We start from the raw sequence: 21,068 nt of genomic DNA, 5'->3' as shown, positions 1-21,068 counted from the left end.
TAATACTGCTGACATTGAGGAAAGTTAGATAGAATAATCAAAGCACCAAGAAACTTTCTGAAGTATTAGTGAATATTTATATTAAAAAAGATGGAGTGACTTGAGTTCAATGTCATTTTCAAACCCTCCTACTGTAGAAAGCCCCAGTGGTTGCTTGTTCTGTTCTTGATTGTGCTGTAGATTGAGTCAGTGTTAAGTGTTTAAGTGCATGACCCCATCTGTGCACGTTAAGCAGATCTCTTTAAGGCTAATACTACACTGCTTACAAGTACCATTCAACTAGAAAATGGCTTGAGGTGAAGCAAACTGGTATGACTCTTGTATTCGCGTGCAGAAGACATGGAGCCATGGGGCTCTGGTAAGAGGGAAGCAACTGCAGAATTAATTTCTGGGAAGCAAAAAACCCCTGATTTTTGAGGGAGATGCAGTTATGAAGGACCAAGATGCCAGTAATGTTACTTGGACCCCATGAAAGATGGAAGTTCATGGAGTGTTATTGCACTTACTTGTGAGTCGCAGGATGAGGTGCTAAATTGTTCTGGAATAAATTAACTTCTTTGACTCAATAATAGAGTCAGCAGTGCCTCCTGATCTGACACAGGCCTGCAGGAAAGACTGAAAATGCATACCCAGTTAGATTTCAGGGGAGCTGGTCAGAGGCCAAGCTGAACTTTATCTTTGGTAATGCTCCTCCTAGATCTGTTTGTTTATAAGCTAGCTGATCAGAACAATGTCTTATCCCCCCTCCAGTAGTCATCTTTTCCTATTTGATTTATATGAACAATGCAAAAATGATCAAACGTTATCGGACAAAGGTTAATATTGTACTCATAAATATAAGGGTGCAATAAGAGTTTATTTATAAAGATTTGTAATGCAGCACATTATGATGCAATGAATCAAAATAAAAACACACACTGGATTATCTGGACAAGGCACATACATCTTTCCTACCGTACATTTTCCAGGGTATTAATGGAGAGTTTTCTGGTTTAAATTCAAACATTTGATCCAGGAATTTGAGTTAAGATTATAATCTTACAAGTACCTTTGGTTCAGAGCTGGTTTAGGAATGGTGGTGTGAAATTTTCAGCATTTGACTAGAGTGTTCAAAAATCAAGTTGTTTGTTCTCTTTATTTCTAGAGAAATAGGTGATATTTAGATTTCTCTGCCATGATGTCAGTAGCTGGTTTTGTGGTCAGTTTATTATGGTTGATCCTAGGTTTGGGGTTGTGATTCACGCTGTGATGAACTGGAAGCACAAATAAGACAAAGGAGCAAATATTCACAATGCTTTCATCAGAGCAAGCATCCAAACACAATCCATTGCCACTGGTTATAACTCTATTCTGGCTCTGTGACTGATACTGCAAGTCTAAAAGCTTAGATTATCTAGTCCATCCATACAAAGGAAGAAAAAGAAAAGGAAATAATGAAGATACTCCTGAATTTAAAGGACTTCATGTAGTCAAAGAGAGCGTATGTAAGCACAATCATTAAAAAGTTTGGAAAGTTGGAGTAAGTGGAAAGGCAGAACATGTTTCCCACTTATATTCTTTCCAGTTCTATTCCTCATTGTCCTGTTTTTTCCTTTATGTTGGCCTAGTGAAAAGATGTGATCAGTTAAAGTATGGGGGCTTTTTTGTTTGTAAGTTGTATAGCATCAGTAATGGCTTTTGAATGTACTTTTATCCTTCTCCTTCATCTTCTTCCATCACTGACCTTTATCCCAAAAAGAACTATGTGCAGCACATTCTGCACTCTCTCTTCCTGAGACCAATTGAGAACAGTTATGGGATGGTGTGTTGATAGATTTTTTTGTATACTTCGTTTCAAAATATTGACATCCTCTTTGTTTTGACCTAGCCAGTGAGAAACAACAGGAGGAGACTAGCAGAGGAAGCTGCTCTGACTATCGATCTTGTGCCTTTTGTTGGTTCATTAATTCCTCTAACAATTGTTTCTGAGGTAGCTGTCTGTGTGTGACCATTTCTAGCCAGCAGAATAGGGACTGTCATGGGTGGGTGAAGCCTAAGCTGATAACGTCAACTTTACTTTCTGAATTCTTCTGTCTGTGAGTTACTTAATTTAGTGTGGGACCAATATTGAGTTCCCTACAAATTGTGAAATACTTTACTTTTGAATTTGGCAGTCTCTTCTTCCACAGTATTTGTAGATGCCAGAAGTGTATAAGCCAGCTGTTTCACAAGAGAGACAAGAGGGGTTAGACAAATGGAACATTGCAAAAACTAGCCCTCTGCAGTTGTTTGTATGGAAACTATATGTTCAATTTCATTTCACTAGTGTTGGCTGGTATTGCTATTTGTCCCTGCCAGCTGTATCAGAATTCAAAACTCTCTAGTACTGTGTGTCGTGATTGTTAGAAGCACCAAGCTGGAGCGAGGCTCGTACTAATTTTCAAACCTCTATCTTACTGTAAGCTAGAAGAGGGTGTGTGTTGGAATGCAGAAAGAAATCACTGTTGTGTAGGAGTTGAGCGAGGCAGTACAAAAAAGCAAAAGGACAGTATCTACTACTATCTTCACTACACCCCAGTGCAGAGCAGAGCGGGACAATCCCCTCCCTCACCCGGCTGGTGATGCTTTGCCTGATGCCCCCCAGGACACAGTTGGCCCTCCTGGCTGCCAGGGCACTGCTGACTCATATTCAACTTGCCATCGACCAGGACCCCCAGGTCCCTTTCTGTGGCACTGCTTTCCAGCATCTCATTCCCCAGTCTGTATGCATATGGGGTTGTTGCAAGAGTGGTTGTGTTCATACATAACTTTTCACTGTATAAATAAAAAGTAAATGGCAGCCTGTGTTAAAACAGGAGCATTTTATTTTCTGAAGCTCAGCAAATTGGGAAACAGAAAAAGAGAAGCACAAACTCACCTTATAGCTTCAACTTTTTCCTATGTTTACATTTCGTGTTTGTTTTTTTCCTTTTTAATCCAGATTTTAGATTATTGAAGATAATACCAGATACTGTCCTTTTGCTTTTTTGTGCTGTAAAATATTCACATTTATCATAGGAATGCAATAATGTCATAAGGGCTAAGGGCACTTTCACTGATGACATACGTAGAGCCTTATTTAGATATGTATTACTTGAGTCCAACAAGAGGCTGTTTTAGTTTAAACAGAAGAGGTTTATGGTATGTATTTTGCAAATCTGATTCCATGTAATGCATAAACATGCTACATGTAAATGCTGCCGTGTTATCAAAATGCACAAAAATGCACACTAAAATTTTTCTTCTGTCCTCTGTCATGACTCGTATCTGTAAAAATTATGCATTAGATTTTATTTTGTCAACAGTGTCTTCTAGTATAAAGAAATGCTAATGTGTTTTGAAAAATTGGATGTACTATTTACATATTATTCAGAACAAGAGCAGGCAATGTTTGTCCAGATTGTCCAGAAAATGATGCATGGCACTCTTTGTACAGATGTGATATTGTGTGTCCCTTCAAGCAGCTGTTGAGGATAAATAAGGTTTTCCTTAAAACAAAACAATCTGTATGATAGGGTCGTTGTTACAGTGACAGAGAAATAAATATCAGTCTGTCCTTTCTTTTCTTTGTAAGGTTGCATCAAAGCTATTTCCAGTTTATTCTTCCCTGTTTCTTTGCACATGAACATCTGTAATGATTCTCCTAAAGCATTAAAACCACACCTTCAATATGTTATTGTGTTGGTTTTTTTTTTCATGAGATGCAACTGTTCCCATGTTTATATTCACCACCACCCTCACCCTGCAAGCAAAACTTGCTCTTAAGTTTGGCTTATCAGGAGCTCCATATCTGTGGCTGCTGTTCTCAGTGCATGTAGTACAGTCTGTTCACTGATTTCAGAGAAGTCTTTCACCTGACCTGCTTCTCTGTTGAGGTACTAAGTGTATGTGTTCAGAATACCGTTCTTGATTTGTGGCATGCTGTATTGATCCAAATACTGAGAAACTGTCCTAATAACTTACATTTTTGACCCACGACAGATAAATGACATTGACTCTTGCTTTTATTTTTCCCCTCCCCTTATTTTTTCTTCTATTTTTTGCCTTTTTATTTTTGTGAAGAGACCAAAGCAATTTGATGCGTTATTTGGCACCAGCTTCAGTGCAAATACAGTTTTACCAAGGAGGAAAATAAAGGTTTTCTCTTAAATGTGCCTCCCATTGTTTTATATGAGAGATTATACTACTTCTAACCTGACTTTGGTAATAGCCGTGTTTTGTGCCTGCTATAGATAAAATACTTTGAGGACATGTAATCATTTTTCTTCTGTAAAGGAACAAAGCATGCAAGTGAGTTTATACATGTGCTTCCATTCTGAATATTGTTATACAGACCTGTACTGCATATAGATTTGCTCATAGGTTGTTTTCTTCTCTATCATGAATAGAAAGCACAATTATTTCTTTAATTAGATTGAAGTGCTGCTGCTTGAATCCCTATTAATTTGTCGGTTTCCGCAACCAGGCTCACATTTCTTTCTGACTAAATTTCTTATACCGGATAGTTGTCACTGGTGCTAGAAATGATGAAGAGGTAAGACAGCAGGGTTTTAAAATTATTTCAGGCAGATTTTCACATATCAGAGATGCTTGGAAAGAAGTGGCTCGAGCCTTAAAGTTCAAGTGTATGTTGATGTGCTAGTTCATCCATCTCCAAAAATCAGGAGCTTTTGCGATCAGTGAGTTGTGTTCAATTGCTTTTGTCAAGACTGCACTCTTATTTTCCTCCTGGGTCTCAGACTTTACATCTCCTAGTTAAGCATACAGATGGCTGGTCTACCTACTGACAGCCACTAAATGGGCAAATAATTTTTTTTCTGAGAGAACCATTAACCACTGAGCTTCCCTAATAATGATTATTAATATATGAAAGTTAAGTTAATCCCATCTTAAACTTCATCTTTCCTTTCTCTAATTTCAGTTCAGGGACGAGATCTACGTTCTCACTACTTGAAATCCTAAATTGGTATTGTTATTTTCCTAATCACCAGAACTTGCCATCTATGTAATTCCAAGGTGGGAAGGAGCTCTTTGCATAGGCTGCAGTGGTCCCTTTGCTTCAGGATCTGCTCAGGAGTGTTTGGGGAAACAAGTCCCCTGACCTGGAGATCTCCTGGACTTGGAGATGCAGTCAGCCAGGGTAGTAGACCATAACACACTGTGACTGACATACAGAGACAAATGCAATTGTTGAGAAACATCTCCAGGGTGGATGTCACCCCAGTGACCTGTTCCCTATTTTCAAGTCGGTTTGTATTTTTTTATACAGCCAGCCCAGTCTTAAATTTATTAAAGTAGTTATATGTACCCCTGTTGTAGATAAGTCAGATATAGTGAAGCGTTACACCTACTGAAGACCTGTCTGGCAATCTCCAGGGAGCATTACACAAATATATGTAAAAACCATGACATGGCTTTTCAAAGCACAAGAAATAAGACCTCATTTCATAAGCTGTGCTACTCCAATTGTGTAAAATGCCCATTAAAGAGTGTGCAGTAGAGGGAGGGGTTGGATTTGGTCAGAACTTGTTAAAATTTGTGTAGAATGGTGCAGTGTGTGGGGCAATGTTTGAAGCAAATAATACATACAATAAAGTAAGGAAAGAGAAGTGGTCCCCAGAGTTTTGTTTCCATTCTTTTCATTGAGTGATCTTACCTTTCTGTCTGGTTTTCATTTATGATTCTATCTGCATTTCTTCTCAAATTTGGACAACATCTGATTTTTTTATCTTAAGATGCCGTCTTTAGTACAGAGTTACTTAGGGCTTCCCAATCTATGTATGTCTGCTTTGTTTTCCAGGAAGCCATTGTATGGATTATTTCAATATAATTCCAGTATGATTGGACTAGAATCGTTAGCCGATCCCTCAGATACCTGGGAAATCATAGAGACTATTGGGAAAGGCACTTATGGTAAAGTCTATAAGGTTGCCAATAAGAAAGATGGAAGCCTGGCAGCAGTAAAGATTCTGGATCCTGTCAGTGTAAGTAGAAAATATTAAACTGTAACTTCAATGTTAATTGAAAAGAATTGTAAACCAGAGTTGAAATGTAAATCAAATGTGTAAGATTTTGAAACATCCAGAAGGGAACAATTTTGCAGAATGCATGGACAGAGGGAGTGTAGTACCAGAAACTGAAAGATGAGCTTACAATTTCATCATCTTACTTGAGTACATAATTTGCCTGGTTTCTATTTTAGGTCTGTGTAATTCTTTTGGTATAAATTTAGTTATCTGTGCCTGGAGCATGCAAGTGAAGAGAAGGCACAGAGAATTTCTCATAGGGCCTGCTATAGCAGGGAAAATAAAAGATGCTGGTAATGTTCTTGTTTTATTCTGTGTACTCTCTGGAAGAATTACTTTTCCCGTAACAGAAGCACTGTGAACTTTAGGATATTTTAGAGTTACCTTTTATAAGTAGATAATAGTGTGAGACAATAGTTAAGATAAAAAGCGAAGAGCACATCTCAGATCCTCAGAGGTCTGTGCCAGCTTTGGTTTTAGTGGGTGTTAAATACCTATCTTCCCTTGAGAGCCAAGGCCCTAGTTTTCAATAGAAGATTTACCTGGCAGCTCTTCAGAATGGATCAAGCTGGAGTTCGATCACAGCAGCTGTGCTAAGATATTTACTAAAAAACGTTATACTTCTGTCATCGATCACTCCTGAAATTCGTTGTGGTTTTCCCTTGTATAAATCTGAAGAAGGCACAAGCTTAAATTTTCTAATAGTCACAGTCTGTGCAGAAACAGGGAAAGTTCCATTGCTTGAGCATTGTTCTGAATTGTGGCCTGTGTGCTGCTATTAACCAGGATCTTGTAGTTGTCACAGAATTCTTCCATTAATAAATAGTTAGTAACCTTTTCTTATTTCATGGGTGGTTGTTTTGTCTCCCTTTCATTGTTTCTGGTGTATGTCTTTCCTCATAAGAATGTATTTGGTTTTACTGATGTCCCCTTCAAGGTTTAGTGAAATTGTTCTCTGTTTAGTCCCATCTGATGACCATAGAAAAAAGAATAAATCAAAGATTCATGTATTTCCATTTAGCTCACATGTTAAAAGTATGCATGATTAAAACCAGGTTAAAAATCATACATGTGTAAATTTCTTATTTAGATAACTGCGCAAAGTTAAGTATGATTTTTAATTTTCTTGTTTAAGTATATTATGCACTGAAAAATTCTTGGAGAACAACTGCTTGCTTTACACAGGCTTCACTTTTCTGTATGTAAAAAGAGCAAAAATGGCATGATTTGGTGTGCATTAAATTTACAGTTTAGTGTAATTTCAACTGCATTAAAGTAAAACCATTTAAAAGTACAAACTAATTAATAAATGGTTCTTTTTATCCATGAGAGTTTATTCTTGTTTTGTTGAAAGTAACTGTCTTTATATGTTCTATGTGTTTGTTTTTTATGTAGGATGTAGATGAAGAAATTGAAGCTGAATATAATATTTTGCAGTTTCTTCCCAATCATCCTAATGTTGTTAGATTTTATGGCATGTTTTACAAAGCAGATCAATATGTGGGAGGACAGCTCTGGCTAGTACTTGAGGTAAAAACATTTTGATTATATTACATCTTAGCTAGAAAATGTGGTTGGGTTTTTGTTTGTTATTGCTAAAGAGTCACAGGCTTTCATGATTCTCAGTCTGGGGCCTTTAAGGACTGTTGATAGATGATGTGTGGTAGCCTACTGTTGAAAAATCACATCCATTTAAAAGTTTATTCAATAGGGAATGTCCTGACATTTAATTTCTGTTCAAGTTGCTACATTCTGCCTCCAAAATAAGCAGCTCCTTTTTTTTCTTGTTGGAGGAAACATTAGATAAGACATTTCTCTAAACTTTTGGAAAACTCAAGGACTTGAGAGGAATGCAAAGGATGATGATGAAGTAGTAACATGAAGGGCAGTTAACAAATAAGCTGCCTACTGAAGAAGTGAACAGTGAAAGTGTAGTGGGAAAGTCTGTTTTATGGTAATTTAAAACTAGAGGCTGGTTGTTGTTGAAAACGTAGCTACAGAAATGCCTTCTATTAACTCTTGTTTAGCAGCAATCAGTATTCTTACAATGTCAAATGTACTTTGGTGGTCTTGTTTCCAGTTCAGTGACTGCCAAAGGTTGTTGCAAGATGAGGATTTCTTCTGTATGCTTTCTAGGCTTAATTGATACAGAACTCTGCACAGACAGTTACTGCTCTCATGGGCAGTAACGGACCATTCAGACCTTTCTCTCTGTCATAACCAGACTGGTAAAAGTTAGGATTCACTTTTTAAGTATTGATTGTTTTAGAAATGCCACTCCCTGTTCTTGAATGATAGGGAATCTTTATTTCCATTTTAAGTTAATCCCAACAATACGTCTAACTTCTGTGTACTGGAGAAGCATGTAGCTTGAATGAAAAATTTTAGATTGTTTCATCTTAAATTTCAGTAACTATTGAAAAGGAATGTTAGTGGTTTTGTTTTGGTGTTGTTTTTCATTGTATGCATGCTGGCATCATGTTGAATTTGGGCTTGGTTTCTGGTGTGTTTTCTCTCTAAGTACAAGTGTATTGTTTCTAAAAGATCCATTAAGTGCCATATAACAAAATTTTGTAAAACAAAATCTAGACATACTCTGTGTAACAAAATTGACTGTAGAATGTGAGCAGGTCAGTACGTTTGTATAGACTCTATCAATTAAGTAGGTACATTTCGGGTGGTTCTTGGCACATATTATCCAAAGTTTTGAAGAAATTTGACACTATCAGTGTCAAACACTAAATGTGTTTTCCTTATACGGACAAATTTACCAGACAAGGCAAACTACTTTTTGCCTTGGAATTTACATGCAAATTTATGTATGCATAGCAGTTACTTGTTATATTATAAATTAATGACACATTTTCAGTAAAAGGGAATATACAAAGTGTTCAGAGACTTTGATCCCCGAGTCTTTGATGAAATACATTCATTTGATGTGTGACTTCCAAAATTTGTAATAAAAAGGTAGATTTTTTTCCTTTAGGCACAGTTTTACCATGTTTACTCACTCCAAGCAGGACCTTACTTTGATAAATGCCTATGATGAGGAAGGGTAGCAAAAATGGACACTGTAAGTATTTTTATGATGATGCAAGTCTTGGACAACTCACTAAGCAAACTTCCCTACTTTTCCATTTAAATGTGCATCACTCCACCTTTTAAAGTATTGCCATTAAGTATGAAGTGATAATGAAGTTTTCAAATTAATTTTGTCCAAGATTTTTGCTGTCAAGAATAGTGTCACTGACAGCTGCAGGAGTGTTTGTGGGATATATTTATTTTCAGAGTCAGTCATTCATTTAACATATGGTACCAAACAGCTGTCAGTCTGTATTACTTTTCAGTCAGAACCAGCTTGGGGTTTTTTTTGAAGTATTTTTATATATTTTATTTTCAGGCTAGAGATAAGTTTCATACAGCCCGTCTCAACAGAATAGTTAGCGCAATTAAAGCAATAAATAAAAATCTTTGACATAATGGCTTGTCAGCGAGTGTTTAAGCATGGAAAGAAAAACATGCACTTTTATGTAAATACATATGATGATTGATACTGAGCTGAATGCTCCCACCTAATTTATTAAAATAAAAAAATAAATTCGCTAATGAATTCTACTAATGAATTAAAAAGTAAAGTCAGTTTCTACAGAACTTACCAGTGTTTTCAGTGAGGAAATTTTGCTTCAAGAACTTATTTACATAAAGGATGTCTTGTTTATCATGTGATGCAGTCCTTTCCATGAACTAAAACTTTCAGTCTAGTGAAATTTTTTGGATACAAGCGGAAGTTAGTAATAAATTAAGGAAAATATTAACATATCACAGAAATTTGTGATTGAATTGATACACAATTTATAAAAGCTATTTGAAATATGCAAAACTTGAGAGTTTGTGTTTTCATACCAGTCTCCTGATTTACACTGTAGTATTTTAACTGATAATGTAAAATGAACTTATGTTGAAATTCATGTGATTCTGTATGGCAGAAACGTTGGTAAGGGTGGTGGCTACAAAAACAGGTATAGAAGAGAAAATTCAATGAGAGAAAGGCAGTCACTTTTCCCATCTTTTTTTTTTTTTTGTCGAACAATTGTGAATATTAAGGTAATAAAAGGACATAGAAAGAGGAGAAAGGATAGAGACGAATACCTGCTTAGAACAGCATGGACAGTAAATTATAGTGGGGGTGAGAACATATTTACAAAGATTCTAATTTTGCTTTTTCTTCTCCTCTTTTGTTATATGGCAGCCCATCGGTAGGAAATGCTTGCAAGAACCTGCTTTTCTAGATTAGAATGTTTCTCTTTTGTTGATAGCACATGGCATTAAATCTGAGTATAGAGATATGGCTTCTGTCTACTTTATAGTGCCTGCCATCAGGAGCATTGATGAAGTGAAAGTGTAAAATGACTGGAATTTGTTGCCTCCCAGTTGTCAAGAACATCAGTCTTTTCTGTCTGTCCTTTTCTTTGCACAGGATTTTTTTGAAAAGGCAATGCACATATTGTTGAGAAACAATCAAATAATGTAAATTGGATTTATAAATCCTCTTTTAACATCAAATTACAGTCCTGTTCGTAATATTTTGATTTTTAGTGATGTTTTATAAACTACAGTTTATAATCTTCAGTTTTCACTTCCCTTCCCCCACCCGGGCTGCTATGATTTATTAATAACATTGCTAATAAAATGTGTTCTAAGGTGGAGTAACAACATAAATAATTGCAAGGGGAAAATCTAGTTGTCTCCAGACTTGTTGTGCAGCGCAGTTTTGCACAGTAAGTGCTTATAGCCTATTGATGTATAGTATTGAGTAACTGAGAACTTGTTTTTTTCTGTCCTTACAACTCCTCCCCCCTTCACAGCTGTGCAATGGAGGTTCTGTCACAGAGCTCGTCAAAGGCCTGCTGAAGTGTGGCCGAAGGTTGGATGAAGCTATAATCTCATACATCTTATATGGTGCTCTCTTGGTAAGGATGTTCATTGGGTTTGTAATGACAGCAGAGGGTGCAATTTACTCATCTCCTACATACATTTGCCATTTATAAAGTATGGTAATGCTGACAATATTCTGTGGGCTATTATAGCAGCAGGGGTTGTCTCAAGGCATGTAATGCGGTGCACAGATGCTTCTATAGAGTATGTGCAGATTGTCTTCATTACATTCACTAATAGTAGGGTAATTGTTTTTAAATAAGGGAGTAAACTTATTTTTGTTACTGCTGGTACACAGGGCCTCCAGCATTTACACAATAACCGGATCATTCATCGTGATGTGAAAGGGAACAACATTCTCCTGACAACAGAAGGTGGAGTCAAGCTCGTTGACTTTGGTAATGACCACTTCCCCTTTGTTTTTCTGATACGTGCAGTTCAGCCAAAGTCATTTGTTTACTTTCCCCTGAGAAGGCAGAATGCCACAGTAAGAGACTTTTTCAGAAGGATACTCAGAATTATTTTGAGAAGGAAAAATGCTGAAGGAAGCTGATTACAGCAAGAATAAAAATTCTAACTAAAAATCAGTAAGAGACTTTTAAAAGCTCAAACTTAATTTAATAATTTTAAAAGTTCTGAGGTACCATTTTATTTACAAAGCTCTTTTGCATTTTACAAGGAAGATCAGTTTCAGGGCAGTTGTCCTCCTAATTTAAATTTAGATACTCTATCTTTTGCATATGAAAAGGAAACATACTTTCTGAAATGGTTTTGCTAGCCTTAAGCATATTTTTTCCCTCTGAGCAGAAGGTAAAATAGTCCCTTGGGTCCAAAACCCAACATCCATTTAATTTGTGATTATTGCTGTTAGATTTGAGCACTGCCAGTCTGGAAGCATCATAAGAAACAGGAGGGAGGGAGGAAGGAAGGGAAGGAGGGAAATAGAAACCAATTGGCAATAGAATTTAAGTCATTTCAGCTTTTTTTTTCCCACTTGGAACACACACTTAGAAAAACAAAGAAATGCTTTAATCCCTCAGATATATGTGCAAGAGAATGGCAATTTTATTAAAGGTAACAGATGCAGATTATTTGTAATATGATTTATTAATGAAACCCTATAATACATAAAGTAATTGTCATTGAGAATAGTAGTGTGTGAATAACAGATGTTTGTTTAGCAGTGCATGAAGGTAAAGAAAAACATTCACAAAAGAGTGGGGTAAAATGGTGTGCCAAAAAAAATCTGCATATACTTTTTATTTTTTAAATCCTAAAATATTTATGTAGTGGAAAGGAAATTTAATATCAATGATGTCATGGTATTATAAATTTAATATAAAAATCTATTGAAGATGCTAAAGTAAGTTGGGAAATAAGAGACTCCTTAGTGTCTTTTAGGGACAGAAAGTCATTATTTTGAATGGTAAAGGCAGCAATTAAAATAGTGTAGGGAGAAACATATGGCCTAAAGCAAAACTTGGAGTGAGTCTCTGACCGACTGCAAGGGAGGAAGATCCCTTCTCATTTGGGGTAATTTTGGCAGAGTAATCTTTGTTTGTATGCCATTTTGGGAAAAGTTGGCTTTTCTCCCCAAAGCAAAATGTTTTTATCAGATGTGTTAAATGCCTTAGCTGCAGCAGAAGCTAAGCTTCCAAAGACACAACTCCAAGTGGCACATTCAAGGAAACTGAGAATCCCAATCTTTCTTGTGTCCCATGGGTCTCTTTGATTCCACATTTACGTTTCAGGGTTTTTTTCCTACTTTTTAAATTACAACAGTAGTACTAGAACATTAAAACAAACATGACAGGATCAGAAAAAAATGTGAGTTAAATCTCAAGTGTTCCCTAATGCTTTATGGTTTAGGAAATGCCAAGAAATGCCCACATAACTATGGGCTTTCTGACTAAAGAAGCATCATGTGCCAAGCTTTTATTAAATTGCTATTTTTCCCCGTCTAGTCCACAGCTGTAGTCACAGAGAAGAGATTCTGGAAATGACTTAGGACTGTGTCACAGGTGATATTGTTTGTAGAACTGTTTTGTCTCATTTGTAGCAGAAAGTGAAAGATACGTAGTGCAATTGCAAGGTATTCAGGAAGAGAAGGGACTTGCAATTCAGAAAGTTAAATGGCATCAAATTGGAGACTATTCTTGCTTCCGCCAGTGTTTCTCTGTGATGTTGGAGGGTCACATCAAACTCTGTTCCTCGTTTCCCAATAGCCAGTTTGAAACATCTTGTCCCCCTTTGCAGAAGAACTATGTGTTCTTGAACTGCAGCTGAGATCTGTTGCAGCTCTACTTGAGGCATGTGGAGTACCTGAAAACTGAAAGATCTCAGATTAAGTACCCAAACAAAGTGGATGCTTTGGATATTTTTAGGTTAATCTCTGGAACTAATAATCCTCTGCCAGTTTGTGGGAATGTTAAGCAGATTTATTGTTTGGTGAGTGGGGAAGGAAACATGTCAAAATAAAATAAAATAATAATTTTAAATTTAGTATAGGATTGAATATATTAAATAAGTAATGAGAATTCAAATCAGTGGGGTTTTAAAAATTAAATTATGACTTATTCAGTGAATTCTATCCATTCTGTCCACAGAAAGAGACACAATCTTGATTTAAAAAGTTCCTTCATGTTCAAGTCTGTACGTACGGATATTAGGTCACAGAGAGGGTTACACAGATATCTTTAATTGAGACTTTTCTTTCCTTTATTGGTGACTTTACAGCTTGTTTTTTCAATGTAACACATATTTCTTCCCTCAATTGCTCTCAGCAGCCTAATATATTTGAATAAATGATGGTCACAATATAAGTCGACCTAAAATGTCTGCAACTATCATTCACTTATTCTCATGCTCTCTCTCTCTCAGCTCTTTGGTATTTTACACTGTTTTGGAATATCCCTAGATAGCAGCTAGGAATTAAGCTAGCTGAAGAGAGATCACAGTGAAATGCACAGAGGCTTGTTTTATGTCCCAGCCATTAACTGTTTCACAGCAGTACTCAGAAAGTCACTGAAGACTTGCAATTGCACAAAATGGAAAAACTAACACAGAATTGAATGTTGAAGCCAGCAATCAAATAATTTAACTTATGAATCCCAATTTTTTATTTATTGGCATCAGTCAGTGTGTATATATGTGTTTCTGCCCATTTTTGTCTCTGGGTAATGCCATAGAGGCAAACCACTGTGGTTTTTGTTTTTAAAAAATGTTAAAGCAAAAATATATTTTTAAGTCAATGTTGGGTTTGTGTCAACTCATTGGAATGCTGCTGGACTGAACTCCATCGATTATATGTTGACTAGAGCACAGAAGGTTTGCTGTGAAAGTTCATTCTGATCTGGTAACATTGTTTGATTGCACTCTAATTCACTCTTTTGCGTTTTTTTCAGTTGTGCTTCAGTAGTCCAGCTCCAGTCAGCAAAGCTCTGATCCAAAAGTTTTGTTTTAAGTATGGGCTTAGTTCCTTAAGTACAAACTGCAGTGTAAGCTTGGGCTTCTGAGCTTTTCTCAGTAGGGAAAGATTTAAGCAAGTGCATAAGTGTTTTGTTGAACAGGAGCTTCTGCAAATACGCTAGTGAACCAGTTTCCTGCCAATGATGATCAGGGAGTCAATTTCTGAAAAGGAAGTTTTAAAGTCGAGTTGTGATATTTGGGTGCCAATTGAATTTTTTAGTTTGAATGGAAGTGCTTCAAACTGCAAGCCATTCACCAAAAATCTCTCAGCAATTCTGAATGAAAACAGCAATCTGATATTAAACAAATAATTCGGTGCAAATGCTGCACGTCCTTTGGCCAGGCATTCTGCAGCTGTTCTCCCAGGCTTGGGGTTTGTTTTCCAGATACTTGAGATAAACTGGCTGAAATGACAATGAATTTAATGCCAAGTTTCTTTGATCTGTTTTACTGCAGGTGTTTCAGCCCAGCTCACCAGCACACGGCTACGCAGAAACACCTCAGTGGGGACACCCTTTTGGATGGCACCTGAGGTAGGCAAATGTGCCTGTCTGAGTTGTCTCCATTCTTTGCAATGCACACTTTGTTGCCACTTTCACATAGTAGGAAAAAAGAGTATCTTTTCTTCCTAAGGCTTTGTTTCTGCCTTACATCTAGGCCTCTGTTCAGAAAAAATAATATACTATTAGAGTATACAAAATGGATTTCTAATAAGCTTCATTATTTTATTCTGTTTAGTGTTTCTGTAGAAGTGCAGCAATCTACAAATAACTGAGGGTCCTTGAAAAGGTTACGACTTTCCAGACAAATATTGTATGTATTGAAAATACAGACTGGGAGGAGAAGGAAGAATTCCTTTTTTCCAGTCTTGCGATAGGACTCTGCAAAAGCCTGACTCAGCTATGTATTCTTTAATCATTGACTGGGGACCTACACACTTAAACACGTGGACTAGCATAGGTTAAAAATGGAGAAAAATAATATACAGGAGGCTTAGCCAAGTATCTTAGACCATATTTTTACCTATTACTTCCCAGACATAACCCTTTTCCTTCTGTTTCATTTAACGCACTGTTGAACAAAAGTCCTGTGCATACTTTCCCAAACTCCAGACTTTGGGGTGAAAGACGTCAATCTTTGCCCTCCCTGCATTAAGGAACAAAAAGTACTTATGAAATGTATAGATTATAAAATTTAAAAACAAAGATTGAAAAAAGACTAGTCTTTTTATTTTTAAGTTGTTCAGCCTTTGTAACAGTAAAAGTCTTTTCTGTTAAAGCCATACAAATTTGGGGACAATTGGGATGGAATTTGCATGTGTTACAAATACACACAGGTCTATTTCTGTATGTCAAAGGGTTAAAAGGATTCTTGCAAACATTTGTTTTAAAACATTTTTTACTTTTTATACATTTATTTTTGTTGCTAAGGAAGCCTGATTATAGCTGAGCAGAGAAAAGATGCTGCAGCAGGTCCAAAATTGATCTCACACAGTCTCACAAAGAATAGTTGATATTTTACCATCTCCATAACAACCAGTTTACGTCACAAAGGAGACACAAGATACCTTAGAAACCACTGTGCAAGCATTATTTATGGAATCACCTCAGTTTAGAAATCACATTTCTAAAATGAGACCTTTATAAAATACTTCTCTAGATAATAATGGACATATTATGAAATATTTTATGGAACTCGGATTAATATAGGTTATTTTTATAGTGTTGTTTTGCTTGAATAATGGCCATCAAGGGTAGTAATCATATATAATTTATTTTCCCTTCTCTCTTGAAAATATTAATTCTTGTGTTAAAAAGCCAAAGAAATAAGAAGATATTTTGAGCTGAAAAATTTTGACCTGAAAATACAACACACATGTAACCAAGGTGTGTTGTGTGCACAGCACATCAAACAGGAACAGGAGTAGCTCTGAGTGCTTCCTGTTTTGAAAAGATTTGTTGAAACAACCAATCCAGTACCATAAACGTAGTAACCCATATCACATTTGCAGGCCTGTGTATGACCTGCAGATCAGGCTCCATAGATGTAACAAAACAGCTGTAAGGTGCTCAGATATCCATTATACTGTGGTTGAAATGGCTTTTAAATGTTGCATAACACATGTGCTCAAGTCACTACAGTTGCTCTCTTTGTGTTCATATAAATGACAGATTTCAAGTGAGGTGTGAAGTGCAATTTATTTCTGGGGAGATCTTTCTGGTATTTTTAAAATGTGCAGCCTGATTTTTATGTGAAAGATTAAGCAATAAGCTGAAAAGCTCTGCTTGGGTAACAGCTTATTAGGAACAGTGTTTTCTAGATTAGACTGTGGTGAAGTCAGTAAACACTAGAAGGGCACTTAACTCAGTGTTTTGCGCTCAGTTGCAAAAAACTTGCTGCCTAAAGGTTTTTGACATAGGGTAGAATTTATGTCAAACCCCAAAATACCATAAAATAACTGGACAGGACTGAAATATTACTAATCAGGGACATAGAAGGCATGAAGACTTTTTTTTTTTTTAAATTAGACTTTTACTATCTATGTGTGAAACATAGGGACCTCAGTCAATGCGTAAGGTAATTATGGTATCTCATCTCAGGGTGAGAGAAGAGGGGAGATGAGAAAGCTTGCTTTGGAGGAAGAGACTGCAGGAGTGTTTCAGAGTGAAATGAAGCTGACAGGGCATATTTTCAAATGTAAACCCCAGGAAAATAAAACCTGAAGAAGAATGATGCAGAATTATTCAGTCTGACAGGAATAATGGGATGTAGTCAGGAGACAAATATGCTGGAAACTGGAATCACTAGATCAGCCTGGGTTAGGAATAGTTTGTAAAATCAAGAAAACCATCATATTTTAAGATTTAAGTTTGCACAACATATCAAAGGGATTGTATGGCATGGTAGTTGCAATACCAAAAGCTCATAGGAAAATAGCAGTGACTGAGGGTGGCATAAGGAATGTGTTCAGCTCACTGTTCTTCCTGGCAGCACTCAAAGCAGCTTAACATTTTTGAGTGACTCAAACATCTTGGCTCCTTTTTCCTCACGACTGTGAGGCTTGTTTAGCAGTATCAGGACAAATACAAAAGATCTGTCCTTCAGCATTTGTTTTGAGCAGAGCTTGTAATTAACAAAAATTTTTCTGAAAAATGAAAATACAGGTAAAAACTGGACTTTGAGGAAGCAACAGGAACCTGACAAGGATAAGTCAGTTTGAGAGCAGCTTTAAAGTAGACTCAGTGAAAATCAATAACTGCTGCTTAACCTAATTACTGTTGTCTCACACTTACAAACAGAGACTTGCAGAAACTGAAACACTGGATACCGGTATACTAAGAAAAGATAAATAGGTCAGGATAGTGTTAATATGTTTAAAGCTGCCTATTGCCAAACACTGAAGTTACCTAAAATCTTTTTCTAATATGCAGAAATAAATTGTGTTGTATGCTAGCAGGTTGAATCAGATTTGGAGCTTTTGAACTTCATTACATTAGTACGTTTTGAACTACTTTACATCTGTAGTCCTAAACATTAACATGTCTTGTTTTCTACCTCCAGAGCATAACTAACGTTTGAAGAAAATCTAGTTCAAATAGAATTGCAGTTTTCTTTTTCCACAAATAGAATTAGGTTATTGTTATCTAGCTGGAAACTTAACTCTTGAAACAAGCAGTTAGGATATCACAGAATAACAGAATCACAGGATCAATTAGACTGGAAAAGACCTCGAGATCAAGTTCAATCTATGACTGAACACCACCATGTCAACCTGAGCATGGCACTAAGTGCCACTTCCAGTCTTTCCTTAAACACCTTCAGGGACGATGACTCCACCACCTTCCTGGCAGCCCATTCCAATGTCTAATCATATTTTCTGAAATTCTTCCTAATGTCCAACCTAAACCTCCTCTCATCCTGTCACTAGTTGCCTGGGAGAAGAGGCCAACATCCACCTGGCTACAACCTCCTTTCAGGCAGTTGTAGAGAGTGATGAGGTCATCCCTGAGCAGCAGGACAGTGCCAGCGAGCTCTCCCTGAAGAGCTAGGTCTGGCAGAATGTGTCACCTCCTCCTTTGCCTCCAGGAGAGCTGCACATGGGCTAGCATGGCAGGATGGGGTTGAAAAGTACATGGCTGCTGGAGGGAACCTCAGGGAATGTTGCCAGTAACCTTGATAACATATCCATAGTCTTGTGAAGGGATGTGGAGGAGTTGTAGATGCTTCTGTTTTGTTCTAACAGCTATGGAGAGATTGTAAAGCTTTCATGTTCAGTGTTTAAAGATTTAAAAGACAAATCAAAACAACAAGCGCAAAACAGCAGAGAAAAACATTTCAATACCACACTGCTCTGCACTGAGATCCCTACATGAAATATGTTTACTTATGAGGCTGGAGTTGCCTTTTAGTTTTTGCGGTCTTTGTGAAAGACCATTTATAAATCTGTATGAGGTGTACAGTGTATACACTTACATCTCAGAAGTAAATCTGTGGATCAGAAGCAGAATGTGTCTATTAATATGAGTAGTGTTAAGTCTGTGATGGTCTTGTGGTATAAAAACAAGATTTGTGTGCTTGAAAGCTTATGTGTTTTTCCTCACTGTATCATTTGGTCTAATAAAAGGTATTGCGCTTCCCTACAAATCTAACCTGCTGCTAGAGCAGTCTTGTGGTCTCAGGAATAGTTCACTTTGATGAGTTAAAAATAAAAATTGATTACTCACAGTTGTTAAAATTTGACTACTTGACGTGTTATTAATTTACAATGAGTCAACGTTAATTGTGATAATTACTTATAAGACTTATTTAAAATATTAACTACTACTTTGGTAGTAAAATAAGTACTACTTATTTTGGTAACATTTCTAACAATGTAACCATTTTCTGAAACACCATGGAAAAATTTCTATGATGATACTAAGTAAAGAACTGAAATCCAGAGAAGAAAATGCAAGAATATGAAATAAATTTGAATCATAAATTTGCTTTTTCTTAATTACATGTATGTGCTTGAGGGGAGGGAGGGAGGGAAAGAGGAAGTGAGGGAGAGGTAGAGGTAGATAGCTATCACTTTTTTCTGGCTAATTCGGTATCCTCAGTGCTGCTAAATGCTGTCATGAAAGACATTTTTGGTTTTGGTGTGTAGGAATTGGAAGAATATTTAATATTATATTTCCAATGTAAATAAATGAAGTTGGGTTGCATAGTGTCAGGGGGAGCATAGAAACTGAGTTGTTTTTTTCACTGACTGGCATAGCTAGTGCTTTTGTTCTCCTTGCAGCAAGGGTAGCATTTTTGTGCCACGTTCGCTTTACATACGCAGTGCTTTTCAGCACTGTGCTCACACACCACATAAGCTGCTTAGTTGGCTACGTCAGTGGAGCACACACTGCCTCACTTCAGGAGCGTCAGCCTTTCTGACTCCTTCTGTGGGTGGGTCCCTAGCACTCAGTGTGTAGCAGTCGTCTCCAGGGAGCACATCTGTGCTGCTGTTGTTAGTATTGTGTATGCTGGCAGCTCTGCTTTTGTACGTGCACTGTATATACTGAGGCAAAGTGAAAGTAAGTTCGCTTCTAATAATTCTGGGTAAACTTGAAAGGGTTTGATGTATTTTGCTTCAGCTAAGCATACCTATAGCTTCCTCCCTCTGCACGAGTCAGTATGACCGCTGCACAAATAACAGGTAGTTCTCCGTATTACTTGTTTGCCTTCTTTTAAATCCACCTTTGATCTACTTATGTGCTTGATGAAGTTCAAAGAAATGTTTGTATTGATTTTGGAACAGGCAGAATTATATCCTCGAATATAAAGTTTTCTTGTCAGGGTGTGAATCATCTTCTGTATCTCTGTGAATTTTTTGTTTCTGAACAAATTATAAATCACACAGAATGCCTAGGCACTGATTCCTCTTAATCTCCCTGAGTTCCTGTGACCAATTTTTTTATGTATTGTTTTTTCCAGACCTGTGAATTCCCCTTCACTTCATTCTGTACCAGTGTGACCCTCAGCACAATTAGTGTTGACAACTATCATAACACTCTCTGTTTCTGTGTGTGGTGTTTAGGTGCTTTTCAACCTAACAGCAGTGTAGCTGGGTATGAAACCATGATGAAATTACAACTAAAACAAAAGGTGACAGCTTGTCTCCTTAGCAAGCCAAGCCACTGTGTGCATGTAAGCAACCCATGCTGAAGTGAAAGACTTGGTGCTTATTACCGTGGTGTTTACTAGCAAATCTCAAGATAAACTACATCACTCCCTGAAGCTTTGGCATGAACATAATGTTTGCAGCAAACCAAACTACCTCTTCTGTTTTATTTGTGCAAGCAGGGGAGGATTTTGCTGGATACCAAATTGGTACAAGTTTGATGTTTTTGCACAAGGAAGAGAAAGGGAGTAGCACGTTCTTCAGTTTCAGATCATTTCTTTTGGGCTCTCTGTCTTCATGCCCCACTGGCCAGAGGAGGCATCAGCAGTGCTGAGTGGTGCTCTCAGCTCCAGACCTCCAACAAAAAGAAGATGTTTCAAAAAAAAAAAAGTATCTCTGAGTTCCTGATAGACACAGGAACATAATAAAAGATAAGTCAATAGTATATTCACTTTTTATATTTTGCTTTTTGA

The 21,068-nt window shown here is 36.9% G+C and overlaps 1 protein-coding gene across 27 annotated transcripts in view; it reads left to right on the top strand.

Moving 5' to 3' along the window:
* Positions 1-21,068, top strand: part of MYO3B (myosin IIIB) — a 210,700-nt gene that overhangs the window by 21,651 nt on the left and 167,981 nt on the right. For 25 of the 27 annotated variants that reach the window (XR_010431949.1, XR_010431952.1, XR_010431951.1 and 22 more), the window contains 5 exons: positions 5,819-6,002; positions 7,440-7,574; positions 10,910-11,014; positions 11,278-11,377; positions 14,904-14,980. Coding sequence is in view for 22 of the 27 variants with exons in the window: in XM_064660901.1 (XP_064516971.1) it covers positions 5,819-6,002; positions 7,440-7,574; positions 10,910-11,014; positions 11,278-11,377; positions 14,904-14,980 (601 nt within the window). In the remaining 5 variants the exon portion in view is untranslated. Of the gene's footprint in view, positions 1-5,818; positions 6,003-7,439; positions 7,575-9,024; positions 9,118-10,909; positions 11,015-11,277; positions 11,378-14,903; positions 14,981-19,952; positions 20,009-21,068 lie in introns of those variants that run through there. The other 2 variants (XM_064660912.1, XM_064660913.1) reach the window with 2 other exon arrangements.

Source organism: Pseudopipra pipra, chromosome 7, assembly GCF_036250125.1.
Source record: "Pseudopipra pipra isolate bDixPip1 chromosome 7, bDixPip1.hap1, whole genome shotgun sequence".
In the NCBI taxonomy this organism is placed as follows: Eukaryota; Metazoa; Chordata; class Aves; order Passeriformes; family Pipridae; genus Pseudopipra; species Pseudopipra pipra.
Note: the sequence above shows the minus strand (reverse complement) of the source record. Positions and strands in the feature narration are given on the sequence as shown.